Genomic DNA, 25,053 nt, shown 5'->3' with positions numbered 1-25,053 from the left:
TTTTCTTGTGAAGAATACTGTTAGAGAGCTTATGGGGTGGGGTGGCAGAACTAAGATGAAACTTTGGAAAATTCTATGTATTGATTAACCATGCCTTTTCTGTCCCTCTTTAATACAGTTATGCAGTGAACCATATACTTCTTACCCAGCAGCTTGAATTCCTGTACTCCTTTTCTTGAACTAGTAGGATAAAGATTATAAAGTGTGGGATTTTTTAACCATTTTACCTGTGAGTAGCTCTATCCACGTCTGGACGGTTTCTGTGGGTTCAGTTGCTTTGATGTGTTTGAGAGTTTCATCCAGCAAAACATCCCCTGTTGGGCTATCTGACTTTAGAAGTACCTTTAAAGGAAGAGTCAAGGGTCCCTAGTTCATTTACTTAATTCAAATGAAAATATTTCAGTATGGCATATATAGATTATTGGTTAAGTGTTATAGGAAATGCAAAGCATTCAAGAAGTTTAAAATCCAGCATGGCATAATAGTAAGAGGACAAAAATAACATTTGAAGTGGACCCTAGGAACAAACTGGATATAAATGATCATGTAGAAAATATGCAATAATAACTCTCTGGGTCTGGAATACCAACTTTAAAAAAATATATATTTTATTTATTTATTTGAGAGTGAGAAAGAAAATGAGCAGGGGGGAGGGGCAGAGGGACAGGAAGAAGCAGACTCCCTGGTGAGCAGGGAGCCTGATGCGGGGCTCCATCCCAGGTCCCCAGGATCATGACCTGAGTCAAAGGCAGATAACCAACTGAGCCACCCATGTGGCCAGAGCATGTGACTCTTGATCTCAGGGTTGTGAGTTCAAGCCCCACACTGGGGATAGAGCCTCCTGGTGATACCTAAAGAATGTCATTTTGGTAGAGTTCTGAGTATGACAGTGATGTTATGAGTGGAAAAAATAAGTAGTAAAAAATGGAAACAGGAGTAAAACTCATATGGTGGACTCGACTCGCTTATAAACGGAGGAGAAAAATCTAATGGTTATCTGAGCATGACTAGGGTTAAACAAAGACTCACCTGACCCATATGTTTGCTCTCCTCCTATATAAAACTATTTCATAATGTTATAGTTATAGAGGGAGTAATAACAGCATGCTAAAGTGATTTTTCTACATAAAAAAGATAAAACCATAACCTCCTTCTAATTTTGTAGATGATGGATATTTGAATTTATTCCTCTGCTATAGGTTAACTGAAATTGTTAGATAATGGCACAACTGTCAGTGATACTTATCTTGTCTCACTATTCAGATCTTCCCATTCCCCCCAGGGGTACCTGGGTGGCTCAGCTGGTTAAGCCTCTGACTCTTGGTATTAGCTCAGGTCTTGATCTCAGGGTCATGAATTCAAGGCCCTCAAAAACAAACAAACGAACAAACAAAACTTCCCATTCCTCCAAAATGGACCATTGGTACCTGCCCTTTCGTAAGTTAGGAGGATGTCCACAAAGGTGCTATACCTTTCTATCCAGTAGTCGCTTCTTACGCATTGTGGGGGGTTCCAGATAGATTCGACCCCGCATTGCCAGCTCTATCAGGATACCCCCTCGCAGGCCAGATGATATGCAGTCATTCCAGAAAGATGTGTAACCCTAGAAAAGGCAAAAGAGAAGAGAATGTTCTGAAAGGGTATGGACTTGCAGCAAGCACCTTAAAGATGGTTCACCTTTTTTTTTTGTTCAAAAGATTTTATTTGTTATTTGACAGAGAGAGTGTGAGATAGGGAACACAAGCAGGGGGAGAGGGAGAGGGAGAAGCAGGCTTCCCGCTGAGCAGAGAGCCCAATATGGGACTCAACCCCTAGTACCCTGGGATCATGACCTGAGCCAAAGGCAGATGCTTAACAACTGAGCAACCCAGGCACCCAATGGTTCACCTTTTTGTGAGTCATTTCATGTCACGTGACATGAACTCAAAGCATAGAATAAGATTGGAATCTCTCTTTAATCCCCTTAATCTAAACCCCCCAAATAAGGTTTTCTGTCTGACTTTTAGCTCTTTGTGAATTCCTGTGGTTCAGTTGTTAGTTGATAACTGGCAAGTCAAATTTTAATTTTTGAGAAGAATTTTGGCTTCTTGGAAAGCTATTTTATTAGGTAGTGTGGTAGAAATCCAGCTCTGCCACTGACTGGTTAAGTGCCTTGGGTATGTTATTTAGCCATTTTCAAGTGCAATGTCCTCATCTGTAAAACAGGGACACTGATATCTTTCTTTCTAAGTTTGCTGTGAGGAATAAATTGGATGTTACATATAAGAAGGCATTTAGTAGAGTGCCTGGCATATAGTAGCCACTTAAATTACTAGTTTCCCTTCCTTGGAAGCTATACAAAGACATAGAAGAAATAACCACTGTCTTAAGGAACCAAAAAATCTAACTGGAAATACCATGCAAGTGTGAGGAAAATTCTGTGATAATATAAATTTTAAATAAAAGCTCAATTGAAGGGCGCCTGGGTGGCTCAGTGGGTTAAGCCGCTGCCTTCGGCTCAGGTCATGATCTCAGGGTCCTGGGATCGAGTCCCGCATCGGGCTCTCTGCTCAGCAGGGAGCCTGCTTCCGTCTCTCTCTCTCTGCCTGCCTCTCCGACTACTTGTGATTTCTCTCTGTCAAATAAATAAATAAAATCTTTAAAAAAAAAAAAAAAAAAAAAAAAAAGCTCAATTGAAAAAGCAGCAGCAGAAGGCAAAAATTTGGTTTAGAGGATAGTTTTTCAAATTATAAATCACTTTTAGGCTAGTCAGAAACTTTTATGGGATTTGAACTGGGGTTTAAAGAATAGGCTGAATTTTTCAGAGAAGGGAAGGTTTTCTGGATGAAGATAAAGGAAATCATCCAAATTCTACTATTTTTCAAAAGGGCATTCTAAGTAAAAGTTTAAAGGAAAAAGACATCAAATATGTTTAGAGATCTACTCAAGGACATAAGATCAAGTTGATTGGGGCCAAGCTGTGGAAAGCCTCCATGCTCTGAACTTTTACTAAAGGCAATATTGAATCCTGAAGGTTCTGAGCAAGGAGTTACAATTAACACAAGAAGAACTGTTAAAGAGTTATTAGACTAACTGTTCAACATTCCAGCCATTTTTAGGTGTAGCACTCCCTCTAATGGAAGAGAAACTGAATGAGATGTTGGCAGGGAAGTTCTAGCATAGCTTTAAAGTATCACCTTTAATGGTTACTACATAAATCACTATTTTAAAAAGATTTTATTTACTTATTTACTTAATTTTTAATTTTTTAAAAAACAAGCTCCACGCTGAATGTGGACCTGGAACTCATGACCCCAAGATCAAGGGCCTCATGCTCCACCAACTATGCCAATCAGGTGCTCCATAAATCATTATTAATCGTAGTAATATATAATATTTATTGGATACTTATACAGATTTGCGTTCAGCTTTTTTGTATGCACGATCTGATCACATCTTCACAACAACCATATAAGGGAAGTACTACTATCCACATTTTAAAGATGAGGAAACTAATGGAGGTTCTGTGACACGCCAGGGGTTACAAAGCTAAACAGTGGCAAAGAATTAAAAACATTTTTTTAATACCATTTTCCTCTTCATTGGTTTAGAAGTTATGCACTCTCTTCTCTTTAGCAAAGTTATCCTTGAAATTTTAACATGCATGACAACTTAAAATTAATACATCTAATTAGTTTTAAATGAATCAATATTTAACCAGTCTTCCATTTGACCAATATATATTTTTTAAAGATTTTATTTATTTATTTGTCAGAGAGCGAGCGAGCGAGAGCGAGCACAGGCAGACAGAGTGGAAGGCAGAGTCAGAGGGAGAAGCAGGCTCCCTGCGGAGCAAGGAGCCCGATGTGGGACTCGATCCCAGGACGCTGGGATCATGACCTGAGCCGAAGGCAGCTGCTTAACCAACTGAGCCACCCAGGCGTCCCCCATTTGACCAATATTTTATCTTTTACCTAACGTTAGACATTATTATTAGCATTATCATTATATTATACAGGTAGCACTTGTTTAGATTTACGCAGATGCTTGTCAATATCTTTGCTCACCATTACTACCTGCATCTTAGACCTCCTCTCTGGTACCATTTTCCTTCTTCCTAAAGCAGAATTTCCTTAAGTGAAAGTCTGTTGGAGACAAATTATTCTATCCGAAAGGTCTTTACCTAACATTGTTTTTGTTTTTTAAGATTTTTTAATATTTTATTTATTTGAGAGAGAGAGAGAGAATGAGAGAGAGAGACTGAGCATGAGGAGGGGGTAGAGAGAAGCAGACTCGCACTGATCAGGGAGCCAGATACAGGACTTGATCCCGGGACTCTGGGTGGCCTGAGCCACCCAGCCACCCACTTCAACATTGTTTTCTAAAGCTAAGTTCCTTGGGGCGCCTGGGTGGCATCTGCCTTCGGCTGGGATCAAGCCCTGCATCAAGCCCCACATCGATCCACGCATGGAGCCCTGCATTATGCTCCCTGCTCAGTGGGAAGCCTGCTTGTCCCCATCCCACTCCCCCTGCATGTGTTCCCTCTCCCACTGTCTCTCTTTCTGTCAAATAAATAAATAAATAAATAAATAAATACCTTTAAAAAAAGATAGTTTCTCATGTCAAAATGGATTAAAGATCTGAATAGAAAATAAAAAATAATAAATATGGTTTTTCTGGACATAACAATCCTGGCTGATAGTTTTCTTGTAGCACACTGAAGATATTAAGCCCTCCACTTCCAGCTTCCATTGTTGCAGGGAGAAATATATCATTCTTTTGATTGTGGTTGCTTGTAGATGATTTGTCTTTTTTCCATAGGTCCCTCACAATCTTCTCTCTTGGTGTTTTGTAATTTGACGATGGCATGACTGTGTGTGAATTTACTTATCCTGCTTGGCATATGCTTCCTGCATTTGTAGGTCCATTTCTTACTCTTCAAAAATTCTCATTCTTAACTCTTAAAAATTTTAGTTCTCCTCCATTTCCTATATTTTTCCCTTCTGGGACATCAGTCTTTCTGTCTTTTAATCTTTTATATTTTCCATTTCTTTTGTCTCTAAATTGCTTTCTGAAGAGTTCATATCTGGCTTCCAATTTACTCTCTCCATCTGTAACTAATATGCTAAACTAACCACAAGATTTTGATTTCAACTTTGATTTTTTTCATTTCTAAAAGTTCTATGTAATTATTTTTCATATTTGCTTGGTCATTTGTGATCATTTCTTTTTGTTGTTCATTTTGTGATTCTTTTATTTCTTTAAAAGGTCATAGATATTGGGGTACCTGGGTGGCTCAGCGGGTTAAGCCTCTGCCTTTGGCTCAGGTCATGATCCCAGAGTCCTGGGATGGAGCCACGCATTGGGCTCTCTGCTCAGCAGGGAGCCTGCTTCCCCCTCTTTCTGTCTCTGCCTGCCTCTGCCTACTTGTGATCTCAGTCTGTCAAATAAATAAATAAAATCTTAAAAAAAAATAAAAGGTCATAGATATTTTATGTTTTCTGATCATTTTAATATGTGAGGTCCATGAATGACCTATTATTTGTGATTTCTGCTGATGATTTCTTTGTCATGGGTATTTAATTCTTTGTATGTTTGATATTTGATTAAGTGGCCCATATTTGGGCACCTGGGTGGTTCAGTGGGTTAAAGCCTCTGCCTTCAGCTCAGGTCATGATCCCAGAGTCCTGGGATGGAGCCACGCATTGGGCTCTCTGCTCAGCAGGGAGCCTGCTTCCTCCCCTCTCTCTGCCTGCCTCTCTGCCTAATTGTGATCTCTGTCTGTCAAATAAATAAAATCTTAAAAAAAAAAAAGAAGTGGCTCATATTAAATTTTTTTGTGAATCTCTGAGATCCTGAAGGCCTAAATTAAAGATGCCTTCTTTCAGAGAGGAAGATCTGTATTTGCTTCTGCTGAGAGTCAGGCATGAGGGGATTGGGGGACTGCCACACAACTGGGGCCAGAATTTTATTTTTTTACAAGATTTTAAGTAATCTCTATATCCAACCTGGGGCTTGAACTCACAAGATCAAGAGTCTCATGTTTCAGTGAGCCACCTGGGTGCCCTCTACTGGGACCACATTTAAATCTAGCTTCCCCATTTTATCTCAACTCTGAGGTTTATTCCTGACTATCCAATTCCCAGATATCAGGACTGATTTGATAATTTGTCCTGGGGCAATCTGGATTTCATGTTTGTTTACTGCTCATCTCTACGATTTTAAGTTTGGTGTTTTTTTGGTGACCCTGAAGATTTATTACTTTCCAAAGGCCCAACAGTACTTAGAAATTATGTTTATTCAAGACTCAATATTTGATCACTATACTGCCAGAGACAGTGATCTTCTAATTCCAGTTTTCCCATTATAACCAGGATGATCTTTATGCTCAAATCTAATGATATAACTCCCTTCCACTCTACTTAAAAATCTTTCAAAACTCCTCCCAGTCAAGTCCAAATTCCTTAGTATAATGCTCAAGCCAAGAGGCTACTCACTGGTTTCTCCCTGGCCTCGTTCCCATAGAACACTATGCTCAGCTTTCCAGAACTATTTTTAAGTTTATTTTATTAGTAATCTCTAACCCCAATGTGAGGCTCAGACTCAAGACCCTGAGATCAAGAGCTGCATCCTCTCAGATTGAACCAGCCAGGGACCCCCAGAACTATCTTAAATACTCTTTTTTTTTTAAGATTTTATTTATTTATTTGACAGAGAGAGATCACAAGTAAACAGAGAGGCAGGCAGAGAGAGAGAGAGAGGGAAGCAAGCTTTCTGCTGAGCAGAGAGCCCGATGCGGGACTTGATCCCAGGACCCTGAGATCATGACCTGAGCCAAAGGCAGCGGCCCAACCCAATGAGCCACCCAGGCGCCCCTTAAGTACTCTTAATGTATCATTTTTGCCTACTGGCCTTTGTTCACATTGTTCTCTCTGTCCAAAAGAATCAGTACCCTTATGTCCCCAATTCTTCCCTGTTCTTAAGGATTGTGTACAGGGATCATATCTTCTATGTACCTTCTCTAACAACACCTTTCCTTCTAGTCCACCCTCCAGGTTAGGTTCCTCACCTGGGTGTGCCTATATATACTTCTCCCTTATTTCCTTTATCACACTGTAATCAATTGTCCTCAGTAGAGTATAAATTTCTTAAGGAAAGAGTATCTGACTAATACATAATAATTCTCAATTTTTTTTTTTAAAGAAAGATTTTATTTTATTTATTTGACAGAGAGAGAGAGCATGAGAGGGGAGAGAACAGACTCCCCACCGAGCAGGGAGCCCGATGTGGGACTCGATCAAGGGACTCCAGGATCATGACCTAAGCCTAAGGCAGTCGCCTGACCAACTGAGACACTCAGGCACCCTCTCAATGTTTCTTGACAACATAAATTTATGATCGGAAATAAACATGTTGGGGTGCCTGGGGGTGACTCAGTTGTTAAGCATCTGCCTTCAGCTCACGTCAAGATTCCAGGGTCCTGGAATCAACCCTTGCATAGGGCTCCCTGCTCAGTGGGAAGCCTGCTTCTCCCTCTCCCACTCCCTCTGCTTGTGTTCCCTCTCTTGCTGTGTCTCTTTGTGTCAAATAAATAAAAAAAAAAAAAAAAAAAAAAAAAAGAAATTGCAAACCTGGCAAAAGCTCAGTTGGAACCATAAACATTCCTTAAACCTATCCACATTTCCTGTGGGCCTAATTTTAGATACAAACCTGGGATTAGTTCCATCTACTATCTGCCTCATGCTACTTTGGAAGAGTCACGTTTATAACCCCTCTTTAAGGAGGGAGTAGGTTTTTTTTTAAAGATTAATATTTGGTTTTATGCAACTTAGCTGCCTAATTAAGGTTAAACTATAACTTTTTTCAGGACATGTAAATTATTTAGGCTTAACTTTTATATAATCTTGGTAATTTTATAATTCTCAACAGGTGTGCAAACACCCATCAGCCAGTACTAAAGCAAATAGAGGAAACTAATTTGTTTGTTTTTTCATTTCTTCCTGACCATGTAGCTTCTGTTACAGTAACAGTGATGTCAGACTGTCAACAGAACTGTAAATGAGAAGCACTGTAAATAAAGAAACAATGGGTAGCAGCATGTAGAAACTATGTTTTTTAATATCATTCCCATCTTATGTAAAACTCCCCAGGAGTTTTTTTAAACTTTCTTTTTATTGAGTCATGCATCGTAATAGAAAAAAGCTTGAAAATATACATGTGGAGTTTTAAAAAATAATTGTAATTCTAAGGTCCATATCCCTCTAAATAAATATATCCAGATATACTGGTGAATTCTCAAATCATCTATAGTAAAGATTCTGTGTTAAAGGGCCAATGGTTCAATATGCAGGATGATCTAACACATGCATATTTTTTTTTAAAATATTTTATTTATTTATTTATTTGACAGAGAGAGAGAGAGATCACAAGTAGGCAGAGAGGCAGGCAGAGAGAGAAGGAGGCGGGCTCCCTGCTGAGCAGAGAGCCTGATGCGGCACTCCATCCCAGGACCCTGAGTTCATGATCTGAGTCGAAGGCAGTGGCTTAACCCACTGAGCCACCCAGGCGCCCTAACACATGCATATTAAAGTTCACCATTAAGTCATTAAATTTAGTTATCAAAGGCTATACACATTAGGGAAAAGAGAAAGAGAAAAATTTTAGGATCTACTAAGACAGATGGAATTGCACATTGCTTCATGACCAACAGAGAATCCTGAAGGCCTGCAGAATGAGATCTTTGAGTAGCGGACCTTGTTTTGTTTTAATTAGAAGTGTAATAAATGACTGTAAAAAAAAAAAGGAAAAAAATCACATTATAGAAATGTATAAAGGGCGCCTGGGTGGCTCAGTGGGTTAGGCCGCTGCCTTCGGCTTGGGTCATGATCTCGGGGTCCTGGGATCGAGGCCCGCATCGGGCTCTCTGCTCAGCAGGGAGCCTGCTTCCTCCTCTCTCTCTGCCTGCCTCTCTGCCTGCTTGTGATTTCTCTCTGTCAAATAAATAAATAAAATCTTTAAAAAAAAAAAAAAAAAAAGAAATGTGTAAAATTACAGGGGTGCCTGGGTGGCTCAGTGGGTTAAAGCCTCTGCCTTCAGTTCAAGTCATGATCCCAGGGTCCTGGGATTGAGCCCTGCATCGGGCTCTCTGCTTGGCGGGGAGCCTGCTTCCCCCCTCTCTCTCTGCCTGCCTCTGTCTACTTGTGATCTCTATCAAATAAACAAACAAACAAATAAATATATAAATAAAATCTTTAAAAATAATGTACTGTTTTTCTTTGAAGTGCTCTACTGAAATATTAGCTTCCAAGGTTTGAATTAAATTCCTCTTTTATTTTATTTTATTTTTAAAAAGATTTTATTTATTTATTTATTTGACAGAGAGAGAGATCACAAGTAGGCAGAGAGGCAGGGAGAGAGAGAGAGAGGAGGAAGCAGGCTCCCTGCTGAGCAGAGAGCCTGATGCGGGACTCGATCCCAGGACCCTGAGATCATGACCTGAGCCGAAGGCAGCGGCTTAACCCACTGAGCCACCCAGGCGCTCTAAATTCCTCTTTTATAATGTGATTCCATCTAACTCCAATTAATATTTCTATGTCCACACAGCCAATAGAGACATTTCATAAAAGAGATTAAGCATTAAAAAGTCACTCTGCTTGACCATAATGGGTAATGAGGAACTGTGACCTGGATGTTATTCCAGTTTAACGCATAATTTCGGCATGACTAAGGATGGGCTATTAACCTAAACAAATGAACAGAATTTCTCAATCAACTTCATGAAGGTTATATCCTTTCAGGCTTATTCATAAGGAGGTTGGATGAAATACACAAAGCTAGTCATAATGATCAGTTTATTAATTTTTTCAACTCCAGTTGAGTTTTTTCTTAAAGTAAAGGCACTATCAAAACTTCAGGGGGAAAAAAAAAAAACATGATAATGTCTTATCAGTGAAAAAGAAATTCAAAATAAAGGAAAGCAACTGGTAATCTTTGGATATTCCTACATTAGCTTTAAGTCTCATACTTGGCAACAAAAATATGCTTAGTTTTTTACTTTAAGAAATTTAAAAGTGATTATAGCATTAAAACCAGTAACTTACATGTCTGTCTTTCACCACAGTTTGCTACTTATGGGAAAAAGGACAGTGCTACACACTATCCAAAGAGAAAATACTTGAGAAAAGGGAGTAAAAATCTGAAAACACGTATGTAGCTCTAAATCTATTTCCCCACAACTCTCAAATAACTTAAAATAGATTTAGAAACACTTTAAGGTAATTATGGCCTCAAACCTCAGAAGAGCAAAACTTAAGTAAACGCAGATTCACCTTGTTTTCAAATAGCTTTTTCTCCCTGATTAAAAAGTAGTATAGAGGTACTTTCGAAAATTTGGAAAGAAAGAAAATAATAAAAAATTAAAATGACTCACAAATTTCATCATCCTATTATCTTTTGGGTATATGTAAAACCAGAACTTTTCTTTATATATACAATACACATTTCTTCTCTCCTAACCACTCATTTTCCCATATGTTTCTTCTCCAACTTCAATTTTGGGGCTTTCCTTCAGAAAACAGCATTGTGTGAGTAATGAAACGACAGAATGTATACATTACAAGTTTTCATAAAACACTGGGGAATAGAAGTAGAACAAATTGAGAGTGGTGATTTCATCATCTTTCATAACAGGGAATCAATAAGATATTGTGTAAAATGGAATCATGTGGTTAAGAAAACGTCGTTTTTTAACATTTTTGGCTTAACATCCCCAACACACACGAAGTAGAGAGATTATGAACCTCTATATATCCATTATCTAGCTTCAACAGCTACCAATACAATCATCTTTCTTTTATAACTCTCTCTGCTCACCAGATTATTTCAGTACAAATCCAAGTTATTTTAACATATCATCTATAAAATATTATCATACTCTCCCCAAGGCAGGAAGACTTTAAAAAAAACCTGTAATACTAATATCACACCTAAAAATTAATAAGAATTTTTAAAAAATTAACAAGAATTCCTTAATTTTATCAAATATTCAGTAAGCCTTCAAATTCTACCAATTGTTTCATATATATATATATATATATATATATATATATTATTTATTTATTTATTTTGAGAGAGATAGATAGCATCTTCTGGGGGACAGAGGGGAAGGGAGAGAGAAACTCAAGCAGACTCTGCACTGAGCATGGAACCTGAAGCAGGGCTGGATCTCACAAACCTGAAATTATGATCTGAGCCAGAACCAAGGGTCAGCGACCTAACTGTGCCTGTATATATGTACATACATATAAATACATATTTACATATATACACACATACATATACATATATACATGTATGTATATCTTTTTTAAGAGGGTGGGGAAGGGTAGAGGGAATGAGAGAATCTTAAGCAGACTCCATGCCCAGCATGGAGCACAACTTGGGGCTTGATCTTACAACTCTGAGATTATGACCTGAGCCAAAATTAAGAGTTGGATGCTTGCTGACTGAGCTACCCAGGTGTCCTGTTTTACCCTTATTTTGCAGAGATAATATTTTATAGAGATAATAGTAATTTAAAAAAAAAAAGATCTTATTTATTTGAGAAGGAGAAAGAGAGAAAGCGCAAGGAGGAGGAGCAGCAGAGAGAGGGAGAGGCAGGCTCTCTGCTGATGTGGGGCTCTCTCCCAGGTCCCTGGGATCATGACCTGAGCGGAAGGCAGACACTTAACACTGAGTCACCAAGGTGCCCCTAAGTGGTAGACTTTGAATCTGAATGTAGATATATCTGATTCTAAGTCCTGTGTTTTTAAACAATGCCTATCAGAAAATCAGAAAATATGGGACGCCTGACGCCTGGGTGGCTCAGTGGGTTAAGCCGCTGCCTTCAGCTCAGGTCATGATCCCAGGGTCCTGGGATTGAGTCCCGCATTCAGGCTCCTTGTTCAGCAGGGAACCTGCTTCTCTCGCTGCCTCTGCCTGCCTCTCTGCCTGCTTGTGTGTACTTGCTTGCTCTCTCTCTCTGGCAAATAAATAAAAAAATTAAAAAAAAAATCAGAAAATACAGTAACTAAGCATATTGGGAGAAAAATGCAAGAGAACTTAAAGAATGGGAAGGTTGTTGTTTTGTGATGTTTCTTTTTATCACTGGATTTGTGATGGACTTTAAAAGGAAATGCTGAATTTATTTAAGATTTTTAAAAAATTTTTTGAAATATTTTTTTTATTTGAGAGAGAGAGACAGAGATAGCAAGAGAGAGCACAACCAGGGAGGAGAGGGAGAAGCAGGCTCCCCACTGAGCGGGGAGCCCAACGTGGGACTCAATCCCAGGACCCCAGGATCACGCCCCAAGGTGAAGGCAGTGATGAGCCTTCCCCAAATGAGCACCCCAAGATTTATTTATTTTAGAGAGACAGAGATGGAGAAAGAGTGTGAATGGGGTAAGGGACAGAGGGAGAAGAAGAATCTCAAGCAGACTCCCCGCTGAGCATGGGGCTGGATCCCAGGACCCAAGACCTGAGCCAAAATCAAAAGTCAGATGCTTAACCAACTGAGCTACCCAGGAGCCTGAGGAAATGCAGAATTTAAGTTAAAACAAACTATAGGGACAGTAACAAAAGACAAATGTGGGGATTCTGGGAAGATGAGAGAGCAGAAAGAAATCTTTGTCTCATGTTGTAATTATGCATCTCTGTGTGTGTATATATACATAGAAAGCAGTCTATAAGCATATATTAAAAAACTTCAATAGCAGTTATCTTTCAGTGGTGACATTATGGGTGAAATATTTTTATTTTCTTTAAACATTTAATAAAAACTTGAGGTATACGGTGCCTGGGTGGCACCTGGGAGTCTGCTTTTCCCTCTGCCTGCTACTCCCCCTGCTTGTGCTCTCCTTTCTCTTTCTCTGTCAAATACATAAATAAAATTCTAAAAAATAAAATAAAATAAAAAATTGAGGTATAATTTATATAGAGTGAAATGCACAGATGTTAAGTTCAGTTTGTTTTGACAAATGCATATAGCCACATATCTCATTCCCCATCACTAAGTTCTCTCATGTAGACTTCTGAATTTCTTTTTTTTTTTTAAAGATTTTATTTATTTATTTGACAGACAGAGATCACAAGTAGGCAGAGAGGCAGGCAGAGAGGAGGAAGCAGGCTCCCTGCAGAGCAGAGAGCCCGATGTGGGGCTCGATCCCAGGACCCTGAGATCATGACCTGAGCTGAAGGCAGCGGCTTAACCCACTGAGCCACCCAGGCGCCCCCGACTTCTGAATTTCTTAGTATAAACATATTTTGCTTTTTTGTTTCTAAAAAAATTTTTTTAAAGATTTTATTTATTTGACAGCAAGAGAGGGAACACAAGCTGGGGAAGTGAGGGAACACAAGCAGGGGGAATGGGAGAGGAAGAAGCAGGCCTCCTGTTGAGCAGGGAGCCTGATGTGGGGCTCGATCCTAGGACCCTGGGATCACGACCTGAGCCCCTCAGGTGCCCCTAAAAATAGTTTTGAGATTTTTAATTTTTTATTTGAGGGAGAGAGAGTGGGGGAAGGGGAAGGAGAAGGAGCAAAGGGAGAAGCAGACTCTCTGCTGAGCAGCGAGACCAGTGCAGGACTTGATCCCAGGACCCTGAGATCGTGACCCAAGTCAAAGGCAGATACTTAACAAACTGAGTCACCCAGGCAGCCCTATTTTGCTTTTAAAATAATAAAAATAAAGCTTAAAAAAAATCTTAGACATATGTATTTTTTAAAAAGTCAATAATAGCAACAAAGGGTGAGCACAATCTACCAATGAACACATGGAAGCCTAAAAACCATTGATTTAGGTTTTCTTTTTTTTTTTTTTTTTTTTTGGCCATTCCCACTTTAAACCTGGACAACTGCGAATAGGTGGGGACAAACATAGAAAGTAAAGAGTAACCTCCAAAAAATTTCCTCTTCCATGTTTTTTTTTTCTCTTCCATGTTCTTATAGTACTTTTTGTACCTTTCTTGAGGAAATAAAAACATATCATCTTAATTACTTCTCTTTTTCCTTATTTTATTCAGTGTCTTGGACAAAGCAGGTGCTCAATAAATGTTGGCTGACTTGAACTGAAGGAAAAATCACATCATTATTTAGTTGAATGACACTTCCTGAGGATGAAATGAACTCCAGGTGCATATAAGTAAATAATTACAAAATAATCTCCAAAATCTTTCTATTTCCTCTAAAACCTTTCTAAATCATTGTTATGGGGTGAACTGTATCTTCCCAGACTCCATATGCTGAAAGCCTAACCCCTAATATCTCACAAGGTGACTGTATTTGGAGACAATGCCTTGAAACAGGTGATTAAGTCAAATAAAACTGTTAAAGTAGGCCATAAACCAATCCAACTTGTGTCCTTATAGGAGGAAGAAATATAGACACAAGGACACTAGTGATACACGCACAGAAGAAAAACCACATAGGGACACAGTGAGAAGATAAGTAGAAAGGCCTTAGGAGAAACCGAATCTTGGACTTCAAGCACCCAGAACTGTGGGGGTAAAAGAGTTCTGTTGTTTCAGCCACTCAGTCTGTGGTATTTTGTTACAGCAGCCCTAGCAAACTTAATACAACATAATACTCCTGCTGAAAAACCTAGAAGAAATTTGTTTTTAAGTTTTAAAATTAAAGAAAAAAATATACTACCTACTCATTTATATCTTTTTAGTATAACAGTCTCCTCCTTCTGTAATGAAGATATACGACATGGGTTGTAATCTATGGCTGGCATTGTGAACTGAGGAGAAAAATATAAAATGCCTATTTAATTATACATTAAACTTTCTGAAGATATGGTTATAATAAATCAAATCAAATATTATTTATGACTTAAAAAAATTTTTTAAAGGTTTATTTGTCAGAGAGAGCGAGGAGGAGGCAGATGGAAAAGTAGACTCCCTGCTGAGCAAAGAGCCCGATGCCAATCTCGATCCCAGGACCCTGGGATCATGACCTAAGTCAAAGGCAGACTGGCCATCCAGGTGTCCCATATTTACTGCTTCTTTTAACATTTTTCATTTTGCAAATTGGGTTCTATAAATTTCCTACTTGACTTATTGTTCCTTATGACCGGAATATCTTGTTTGATGGAAGAAAGAAAAGAGAAAAAAGTCTGTAAGACTTTCTTTTTTTTTTTTTTTTTTTTTTTTAAAGATTTTATTTATTTAACAGACAGAGATCACAAGTAGGCAGAGAGGCAGGCAGAGAGAGAGAGGGAAGCAGGCTCCCTGCTGAGCAGAGAGCCCGATGCGGGACTCGATCCCAGGTCCCTGGGATCATGACCTGAGCTGAAGGTAGCGGCCCAACCCACTGAGCCACCCAGGCGCCCCGTCTGTAAGACTTTCATATTTCCTCCTTAAATTGTGATGAGATGAAATATAAAGCAAAACCATATCATTCAGGGGCACCTGGGTGGCTCAGTGGTTAAAGCCTCTGCCTTCAGCTCAGGTCATGATCTCATGGTCCTGAAATCAAGCCCCGCATTGGACTCTTTGCTGGGCAGGGAACCCGCTTATCCCCTTCTCTCTCTCTGCCTGCCTCTCTGCCTACTTGTGATCTCTGTCAAATGAATAAAAATCTTAAAAAATGAATAAAATCTTTTAAAAAACCCATATCATTCAGATTTGCTAATCAGTACTTTCCCTTATTTTGCCATTATTGATGTCAACTTAATACTTTTTATGGGATCCCAAAATCTTTAAGAGTGAGCTTTGCTAAAGAAACAAAACAAACAAACAAAAAACCAAAAAACTGAGTAAGCTTTGCTGGAATATTAAACATTGAAATAAGAAAGCTGTGGATAAGACTTGTAAAAATAACTGTGCCAAATATTACTGCAGAATGTAATAATCTTTTATCTTACTAGGAGATATAAATTAAGCTCTATATGAAACTATCCCAGGAGATTAAATTCTTAGGTTTCCACTAAGCAATAGCAATCCTGAACAATTAATTCTCTTTTTTCAGCAAGAAATTAAAAAAAATATATGTCATACATGCTTTGGAAGCATGCCATTTTTAAAACTGTCCGAGTCAGTTTGAACATAAATTCCACCACTTAATGACCAATTAACCATCTAACTTTGCTTTCATAAAGAGAAGACGATATCTGCCTTGTAGAATCAGCAAGAGAAAGTAAAAAAGTACAGTATATTTTGAAAACTCTAAGTTACACAAACACAAAAAAAACAAAGAAGGACATGAAAGACATGCAATGGCTTGCATCAAATTTATAGGTTCAATGGCTACAGCCGAAGGTCCAAATATAAGTGGTTTTTATTTTAATATCTATGCCAGGAATTTTGGAAGAGAACAGTGTGCAACTAGGGGTTGGGGGAAGGGAGAGGCAAGCTCTCAATGAAATAGCTTAAACTATTATTTCCTACTGTTAAAATAGGACTTTGGTCTCCCAGTTTATTTCCTTTTGTACCCACAGTAAATTTGGGGGTTGTATGAATGGATATAATAAAACAGAAGTTCTTTTCTTTTTTTTTTTTTTTTAACAGCCTATGTTAATAAAAACCAGAAAACCTGACAAACAAGTCCTTCTGATACACTTGCCCTATTCACTATGGCAATAACCACTGACAAGGGATTTATTGTTCATTTTGTGCAATCAAGAAACTAAAAGACCAGGCAGTGACCTAAATGAGACTTTTAATCTTTTGATTTTAATAAAATGGTTTAGGACTGAGCAACTTTTTAAGAGAAGTAGTTCTCTCCATTGATAGCCAGTCATTGACAAGTTGTATATGGACTTCTTGTTTTTTTTTAAGTGTATTGATTAGTTCACCAGAATTTTACCAGCTTTAAAAAAGCTTGTCCTTCTAATCTCCCATTGCTAATAAATTGTGAGTGAATTAAAACTGATGGATGATCATTAGTAGCTTGAAAAAGCTGAGTATTAACATATTTTATATTTATAATGTGTAAGTTTCATCCAGTCTGATTTACCTTTTTTTTTTTTTTAAGATTTTATTTATTTGACAGAGAGAGAGCACAAGTAGGTGGAGCAGCAGGCAGAGGGAGAGGGAGAAGCAGACTCTCCACTGAGCTAGGAGCCTGACAAGGGGTTCAATCCCAGGACCCCAGGATCATGACCTGAGCAGAAGGCAGACACTTAGCTGACTGAGCTACCCAGGTGCCCAATATCATTTTTCTGTATGTATGAACAGTGGCATTGTTTGAAAGAACAAGAATAGTCTTAGCAGCACCATTTATAATGGACTCCTAAATGTCTGTTAACCAGCAGATTGAATGAATAGTGGAATAGTGATATAACTGAAATTCTATATAGCATAATATAGAATTTTATTTTAAAATATAATTTTTAAATTATATGCAGCAACACAGGTGAATCTCAAACATCATATTGAACCAAAAAATACATAACAGTATCAACCCAATAACATACGGTTTAAAAAAAGGCAAAACTAAATACACTGTTTAGGAATATACATACATGTTAGAGGTGCAGGGAGGCGAGGCAGGATGTGGTTAGACATCCTGCACAAGACATTAGGGCACAAGAGGATGACCCCACAATGCTTGTAATGTTCTTTTGGTGGTGGTTACGTGTTTGCTTTAAAATTACTTATAAAATTGTACATATGTGTTTTAAATTTTTTTTTTTTTTTTTTTTTAATTTGACAGACAGAGACTACAAGTAGGCAGAGAGGGAGTCAGAGAGAGGAGGAAGCATGCTCCCTGCTGAGCAGAGAGCCCGATGCGGGGCTCGATCCCAGGACCCTGGGATCATGACCTGAGCCGAAGGCAGAGGCTTTAACCCACTGAGCCACCCAGGCGCCCCAATGTACATATGTGTTTTATAAATTTTTCTATATATGCTATATTTCACAATTTTTGAAAAGTTAAACAATAAAATACATGACTGAATACTGAACGTCCAGCTAAGTTATGGTAGTTGAGTTTCAAAACATCTGAGTTAATTTAAAGAAGATGAGATGTTTTCAAATATCTGTGGTTATTCCAGGTACAAATCATTGAAATTATCATAAACATTCAGCTGATTTTTTCCCCCTAGACTGTGTTTCTTTTCACAAACTGACTTTTGCTTATATTCAGAATTCAGCTTAAGAGTTATCACTTCCCAGTATCTCTTTCCTCCCCTGTCCCACTAGCATTTTCCACCACTGATCTGGGTTAGGTATCTTTTCTTTGTTCCCTCAGCAGCCAGAACAGTCACACACACATCACATGTACTGCAATGGTCTGCTAACATTCCAGAAGCCCTTTCCAATCTCTCCAGCCACTCTCATCCCACTAGACTATAAATTATTTCAAAAGCAGGGACAATTGTCTTTGTTTTCTTTCAGTATCTATCACTTTATACATACGAGACATTCAGTAACTTTTTGGTGACCAAACAAATTAATGAAAATATATTTCCAAAATTCCAATGAGCAATACTTCTTGCCAATTTTGACTTAAGTGACATGAGAAATATGATTAAAACCTTTTTTTTTTTTTTAAAGACTTATTTATTTGACAGAGAGAGGGACAGCGAGAGAGGGAACACAAGCTGTGGTAGTGGGAGAGGGAGAAGCAGGCTTCCCGCCGAGCAGGGAGCCCAATATGGGGGTTGATGCCAGGACCCCGGGATCATGACCCAAGCCGAAGGCAGACCCTTAACAGGTGAGCTGTCCAGGCACCCCTGCTTAAAACCTTTTATGTCACAGCACATAAGGAGTCAATAAATGGGATTACTAGGAGAAAGCTTGGAAGGGAAGAGGGTTTAAAACACTATCCACAAACTAAAAAGATTACTGCCAAAAGTCAAAAGCATTAATAGGCTCATTCCTCTTACAAGTAACTTAATTTAATAATAAAGATTTCATAAAGGAGATGTTTTAAATATCCTAGCAATTTAATTAAAGTATTAATTGTCCATGAGTCAATAATATCTATATCAAAACTCCTACCAAATGCAATATGACAAATAAATGGGATCTTGATTTCAACAGAAAATAAATCTGTATTATTTCGGTCAGCTGGTGCTTAAGTTTAATTTTCTCAGTTGAGAGCAGTGTTACTGAACTGAGATTTTTTTTTTTTTTTTAACTTTTATTTTGTTAAGCAGGCTCAATGTGGGGCTTGAACTCAAAATCTTGAGATCAAGAGTCTCATGCTGTACCAACTGAGCCAATCAGAGGCCCCTGATAACATCTCATTTTAAATGTACTTAAAAGGTTAGACTCTTCAACATACACTTAGATTTCTTAGTTATTTTCACACGACAGTGAAGCTTAACACAGCTGACCCTTAAACAACAGTAGGCTATTTGTAACTAAGTTTTGGGAGAGCAAAAAGTTATAGATGGATTTTCAACTGTATGGGTATTAGGCACCCTTACCCCCCATGTTTTTAAGGGTCAACTTTTTTTTTTTTTAAGATTTATTTATTTGAGAGAGAGAGAGTGTGGAACACATGGTGGGGAGGGGCAGAGGAAGAGAGCCTTAAGCAGATCCTTTGCTGAGCCTGGCACCCCAGGCAGGGCTTAATCTCATGACCCTGAGACCATAGCCCTGAGATCACAACTGGAGCCCAAACCAAGAGTCAGACACTTAACTGAGCCACCAGGAACCCCTGCCACAGAATGGTTTTAAAACACAGTTGACCCTTGGGGCACCTGGGTGGTGTAGTGGGGTAAGTGTCTAACTCTTGATTTTGTCTCAGGGTTGTGATATTAAGCCGTACTTCAGGCTTCAGGGTCTGGGCTCAGTGCAGAGTTTGCTAGTCCCTCTCCCTCTGCTTCTCCCCCAGGCTCTTACACTCTGTCTTTCTTGCTCTCTCAAATAAATAATCTTTTTTTTTCAGATTTTATTTATTTTTCAGACACAGAGAGAGAGAGAGAGAGAGAGAGAACAAGCTGTGGGAGCGGCAGGCAGAGGGAGACGGAGAAGCAGGTTCCCTGCTGAGCAAGAAGCCCATGTAGGACTCAATCCCAGGACCCTGGGATCATGACCTGAAGGCAGATGCTTAACCCACTGAGCCATCCAGGCCACCCCATGTTTTCAAAAATAGATATAATTTTAAGAACTGTAGTATTGGGTTCTAAACAAAGAATCTTATGGAAATCTTAACTTTGGGACTTTGGGATGCAAAGTTTAACACTTAGGATTTTTTTGACATGTCATAAACCTTAAGTCATGTGAAAACAAGAAATTATATTACATATTAGAACATATATTCACAAAGAACATAGAGCAAAAATATCATTAAGTCCTTATTTTGGACATAAAAATGAAATGGGCTTTTCTATTTTCATTAGGCTGATCCCTTTACTTAAAGGAAGAATCTATAACTATAGAGAACAAATTGATCATTATGAAGGGAGGTAGATGGGAAGATGGATGAAATAGGTCAAAAGGACTAAAAGTACACTTACAGTCACAAGCACTGAGTAATGTGTAGAATTGTTCAATCACTACATTGTACACCTGAAACTAATATAATACTATATGTTAACTACACTGGAATTAAAATAAAAATAAATAAAGGAAAGAGTCTGAAAGTCTCTGCCTGACACTCAAAATCTGCCACACTCTAGTCTGAATCTAGTTTGCCAATTTTGATTCTCATTTTTCTCCAAGAAAACACCTACTTCAATCACAGTGGTTAATGATCTCCCAAACTCATCAAGCTCATAATAATTTCAGGTTCCCTCATCCAGAATGTGTTTTCTTTACTCCGTTTATGTTAATCTTACCTGTACTTAAAGGCCCAGCTTGGGGGAGCCTGGGTGGCTTAGTAGTTAAACATCTGCCTTCAGCTCAGGTCATGATGCCAGGGTCCTGGGATCGAGCCCCTTCATTGAGCCCCTTCATCAGGCTTCCCTGTTCAGCGGGAAGCCTGCTTCTCCCTCTCCCACTCCTCCTCTGCTTGTAGCTTGTATTCCCTCTCTCACTGTCTCTCTCTGTATCAAATAAATAAACAGAATCTTAAAAAAACAAAAAAATACGAGGGGCGCCTGGGTGGCTCAGCGGGTTAAAGCCTCTGCTTTCGGCTCAGGCCATGGTCTCAGGGTCCTGGGATCAAGCCCCATATCCGGCTCTCTGCTCAGCAGGGAGCCTGCTTCCCTTCCTCTCTCTCCGGGCCTGCCTGTCTGCCTACTTGTGATCTCTGTCTGTCAAATAAATAAATAAATAAATAAATAAAATCTTTAAAAAAAGGAAAAAGAAAAAATGGCCCAGCTTGTTTTACTGCCTTCTATTCTTCCCCAGATTATTTCAACCCATTATGTTCTCTCTTCCTTCCAACTCTCTTGGCTGTTACTGTTCTAACATGGAAAAACTTGCTGGATTTTTACTGTTGTTTACCTATTCAGAAGTCTTTTGAACTGTGAAATATAATGCATACAAAGAAGAGTGCATGAAACAAAAGTGAAAAAAGTTCAATGATTAATGTCTCGGTAAATACACATGAAACTTTGCCCAAGTAGAGAAACAGAAAACTGTTAGTACCCAGAGAGCCCCCTCATGTTCTTTTCTAGTTACTAATATCCTCCTCCTATCTTACCCCCTACAAAAAGGTAACCACTATGCTAACAATTATAGTAATCCCTTTCTTGCTTTTCTTTGTAGTTTCAATCATCTAAATATGTAACCCCTAACACTACAGTTTTCTTGAATTTTATATACATGGAATCCTATAGTATGTCTTTTTTGTCTGGCTTCTGTTACTGAATATTACATGAGAATCATACATGTTTTATAACAATGTTCATTTTCATTCTGTATAGAAAAAATGTTTATATTCATTTAGATAAATGGACAACTCATTTTTATCCATTCCATAGATGATGGACCTTTGGGTTACTTAACTTTTAGAAAGTATGTATGTTTTGTCTCCCCAGCAGGAATGCAAGTTTCATGAGGGCTGGGGCCATACATAGTATCTCATAGTATTTTATATTTACTTTAGTATTTGCATAATGCTAAGCACATCACATTAATCACCCCAATCACACTAAATAATGATTAAATAAATCTATGAGTAGTTTAGGAGGTGGGAAGAAAATAATTAGTGCTGGAAATCAATTAGTGTTTTTTAAAAAGACTTTACTTATTTATTTGAAAGTGAGTGAGAAAGAGAGAGAGAGGAGAGAATGAGTGGGGGGAGGGGTAGAGGGCGAAGCAGACTTCCTGCTGAGCAGGGGGCCCAACACAAGGTATGATCCTAAGACCTGGGATCATGACTTGAGCCAAAGGCAGAGGCTTAACTGACTGAGCCACCCAATAGAGCCCCATCAGTTAATATTTTTAGAGAGAGTTATATAACTGGCATTTTAGAATAGCATACTGTTTTAATAAATCAGAAGGTTTGACCTCTCCTATTTATTTATACCTAAGAATTTATAATTTGTTGTTCTTCCTGAGACAACTGAAAGCTAAAAATGTAATTTATCAACTATTTTAAAAAATAAAATAAAAAATAAAATTAGAGGGATGCCTGGGTGGCTCAGTTGGTTGGGCAGCTGCCTTTGGCTCGGGTCATGATCCCAGCGTCCTGGGATCGAGTCCCGCATTGGGCTCCTTGCTCAGCGGGGAGTCTGCTTCTCCCTCTGCCTCTGCCTGCCATTCTCTCTGCCTGTGTTCACGCTCTCTCTCTCTCTCTGACAAATAAATAAAAAAATCTTTAAAAAAATAAATAAATAAAATAAAATTAGAACTCAAAATGTAATTATTCAAAAGGCTAATTCTCTATTCATCTTTGTACAGTACCTCACCAGAGTTTGTTTATTTCTTGTTCTATTTCCTTATATTTATATTAACTATTATAAATTTAAAAGCACACAAAGAGAAGTCCAAAGTTAGAATCTCCACAAAACAGAAGCAAAAATTCTAGTATCTAAGGTTAGCAGGAAATTAATCATTCCTATTCAAAAGTAAAACAAACCAAATAGCTTTTTAGTTCTAATATGCTCTTCTACAGTCAGCAAACGCATCCTAGGTACTGTGTCAACATCTCAAAACAGTATTTATGCCACCTAATCTTCAGACCTACTCTGATAGTCTCTTGGAGAGTCAGTTTTGCATTTTCATTTGCTTACTTTTCATAAAACTAGAGTTTCATCAACTTTCTCAGCAAACAGGAAAGTACACTTGCGGGCAAGATTTTCTGATATATGTGTCTTGGCCAAGTGCATATGTGTATGTCTCTAATATTAGTTTTAACAATACACAGGCTATAAGAAGTCTTGTAAGTTTTGTTCCAGTCTGTAATTTGATGTGATAAAAAAACAGAGAAGGGAAACATGGTATAGAGAATGTAAAGTCTAAGAAACAAGGATAATCCCAAATTGAGGAATCAATGCAGAAAAGAATAGATGGTACTAGATGTTTGTAGCCAATTCATTACTAGCTAAAGATAGTTATCAAAGCCAAATTTAGTCTTTTTTAATGTAAAGTAACATTTTAATTTGTTAAGTTTTCAAAACGAAGGCCAATAAATGTGCCTTTATTATCATTATCATTATATTACTAAAAGCTTTCTTGGAAAAGAAATAGTTGTTTAAAATACTAAGTTAAATTTCTTCATAATCTCTTCATGAGGGAAGAAAGTGAAATACAATAAAAAGTTAAATTACAAATAAAGGATAATATATTACAGTAGAAGAACTAGCAAATATGTGGTTATACTCTAAGATCAGCTTTCTCAAGACTAATTCTATTATGAAGTGTTCTATTAACAAGGGACAACTTAGAAAGAGAAAACTGCAATTAATTTAAAAACATTTTCTGAAATTAAAATATTTATCAGTTGTTGATATTTAATTTCTAAAGAGCCACAGAATAGAATTTTTAAAAAGTTATTTCTACTGCATTACAAGTTAAACCTATTCCTGTTTATTTTTATAAAACAGCTAATCATACACATTTCTTGTCTTGTCATTTAAAAGATTTTCCTCCTCACAGCTCAAGACAATTTCAATGTGTGGGCCCTCTTGGTTTAATAGGAGGCCATTTCACCATCAATGTCATTTGGGAAACTACAAGTACAAAAATTTTGCATGTGTTCTACTCTCTCCTATCTTCTAAAATTTTGGAGGAATTTTGTAATTAAATTACCCTTTAAGTAATTATACTTCCGGATTTTCCCTCCAAATATCAGCTACCCTCCCAAACTCCCCCACCCACCTGATGGCTAGAGCACAATTCTAAGCATTAGAACTTAGCATTAATGAAAATATTCTGACATACTACTTCTTTTTTTTTTTTTTTTAAAGATTTTATTTATTTGTCAGAGAGAGAGAGGGAGAGAGAGCGAGCACGGGAAGACAGAATGACAGGCAGAGGCAGAGGGAGAAACAGGCTCCCCGCTGAGCAAGGAGCCCGATGTGGGACTCGATCCCAGGACACTAGGATCATGACCTGAGCCGAAGGCAGCTGCTTAACCAACTGAGCCACCCAGGCGTCCCCTGACATACTACTTCTTAAAAACATTCCAATATTCAAGAGTCTTTGGGAAAGACTAGTAAACCCAACTGTGTTACCTCTTTATCTTTTAGTCCCAGGAGCAATACTTCTTCCATAAGTGTGAGGCGAATATCCTTAGAGTCACCAGAATCTTCATTGTCTGGACTCCTGTCTTGATTAGTGTCTTCCTCACTTTCCACCTTCTTTTCAGAGTTCTTGCCTACTTCAGTGCGACGGGCCCGGTGAGTTAAAGTGGTCATTCTCACCTGTTTCTGGAAAGGGTGATGAAAAAATATCTGTAAGAAAGCTTATGTAAACAGAACATATTGATATTCATACAGACCTACTACAAATGTATACAAATAAGAAATATATATAAACTTAAATAGAGAAAGGAGTAAAGACCAGAAAAATTAGGTGGGTAATACAATATGTTTTCCAAAGTACAATAGCTTGAAGGTAAAGAAGGCATTGACAGAAAATCAAATCAGTAATATTAAAGATTGGTACAAATGATTGATCGCTTTCTTTGCTTCTAGAAATGATCATCTTTTAACCCTGCTGATTTTATGTGCATAATCTATAATCCAGGAGTATATACA

At 38.1% G+C, this 25,053-nt stretch overlaps 1 protein-coding gene across 2 annotated transcripts in view; it reads right to left on the bottom strand.

The window, feature by feature from the left end:
• The window catches only part of GOLPH3L (golgi phosphoprotein 3 like), a 43,024-nt gene that overhangs the window by 16,288 nt on the left and 1,683 nt on the right, over positions 1 to 25,053 (bottom strand). For both annotated transcript variants that reach the window (XM_059137515.1, XM_059137514.1), the window contains 3 exons: positions 24,529 to 24,723; positions 1,472 to 1,603; positions 228 to 342 (listed from right to left, as the gene is read on the bottom strand). In XM_059137515.1, the coding sequence (XP_058993498.1) occupies positions 228 to 342; positions 1,472 to 1,603; positions 24,529 to 24,711 (430 nt within the window). In that variant the 5' untranslated portion in view covers positions 24,712 to 24,723. The remainder of the gene's footprint in view (positions 1 to 227; positions 343 to 1,471; positions 1,604 to 24,528; positions 24,724 to 25,053) is intronic.

Source organism: Mustela lutreola, chromosome 10 (assembly GCF_030435805.1).
Source record: "Mustela lutreola isolate mMusLut2 chromosome 10, mMusLut2.pri, whole genome shotgun sequence".
Lineage (NCBI taxonomy): Eukaryota > Metazoa > Chordata > Mammalia > Carnivora > Mustelidae > Mustela > Mustela lutreola.
The sequence above is the reverse complement of the archived record's forward strand: the minus strand, read 5'-3'. Positions and strand labels throughout refer to the sequence as shown.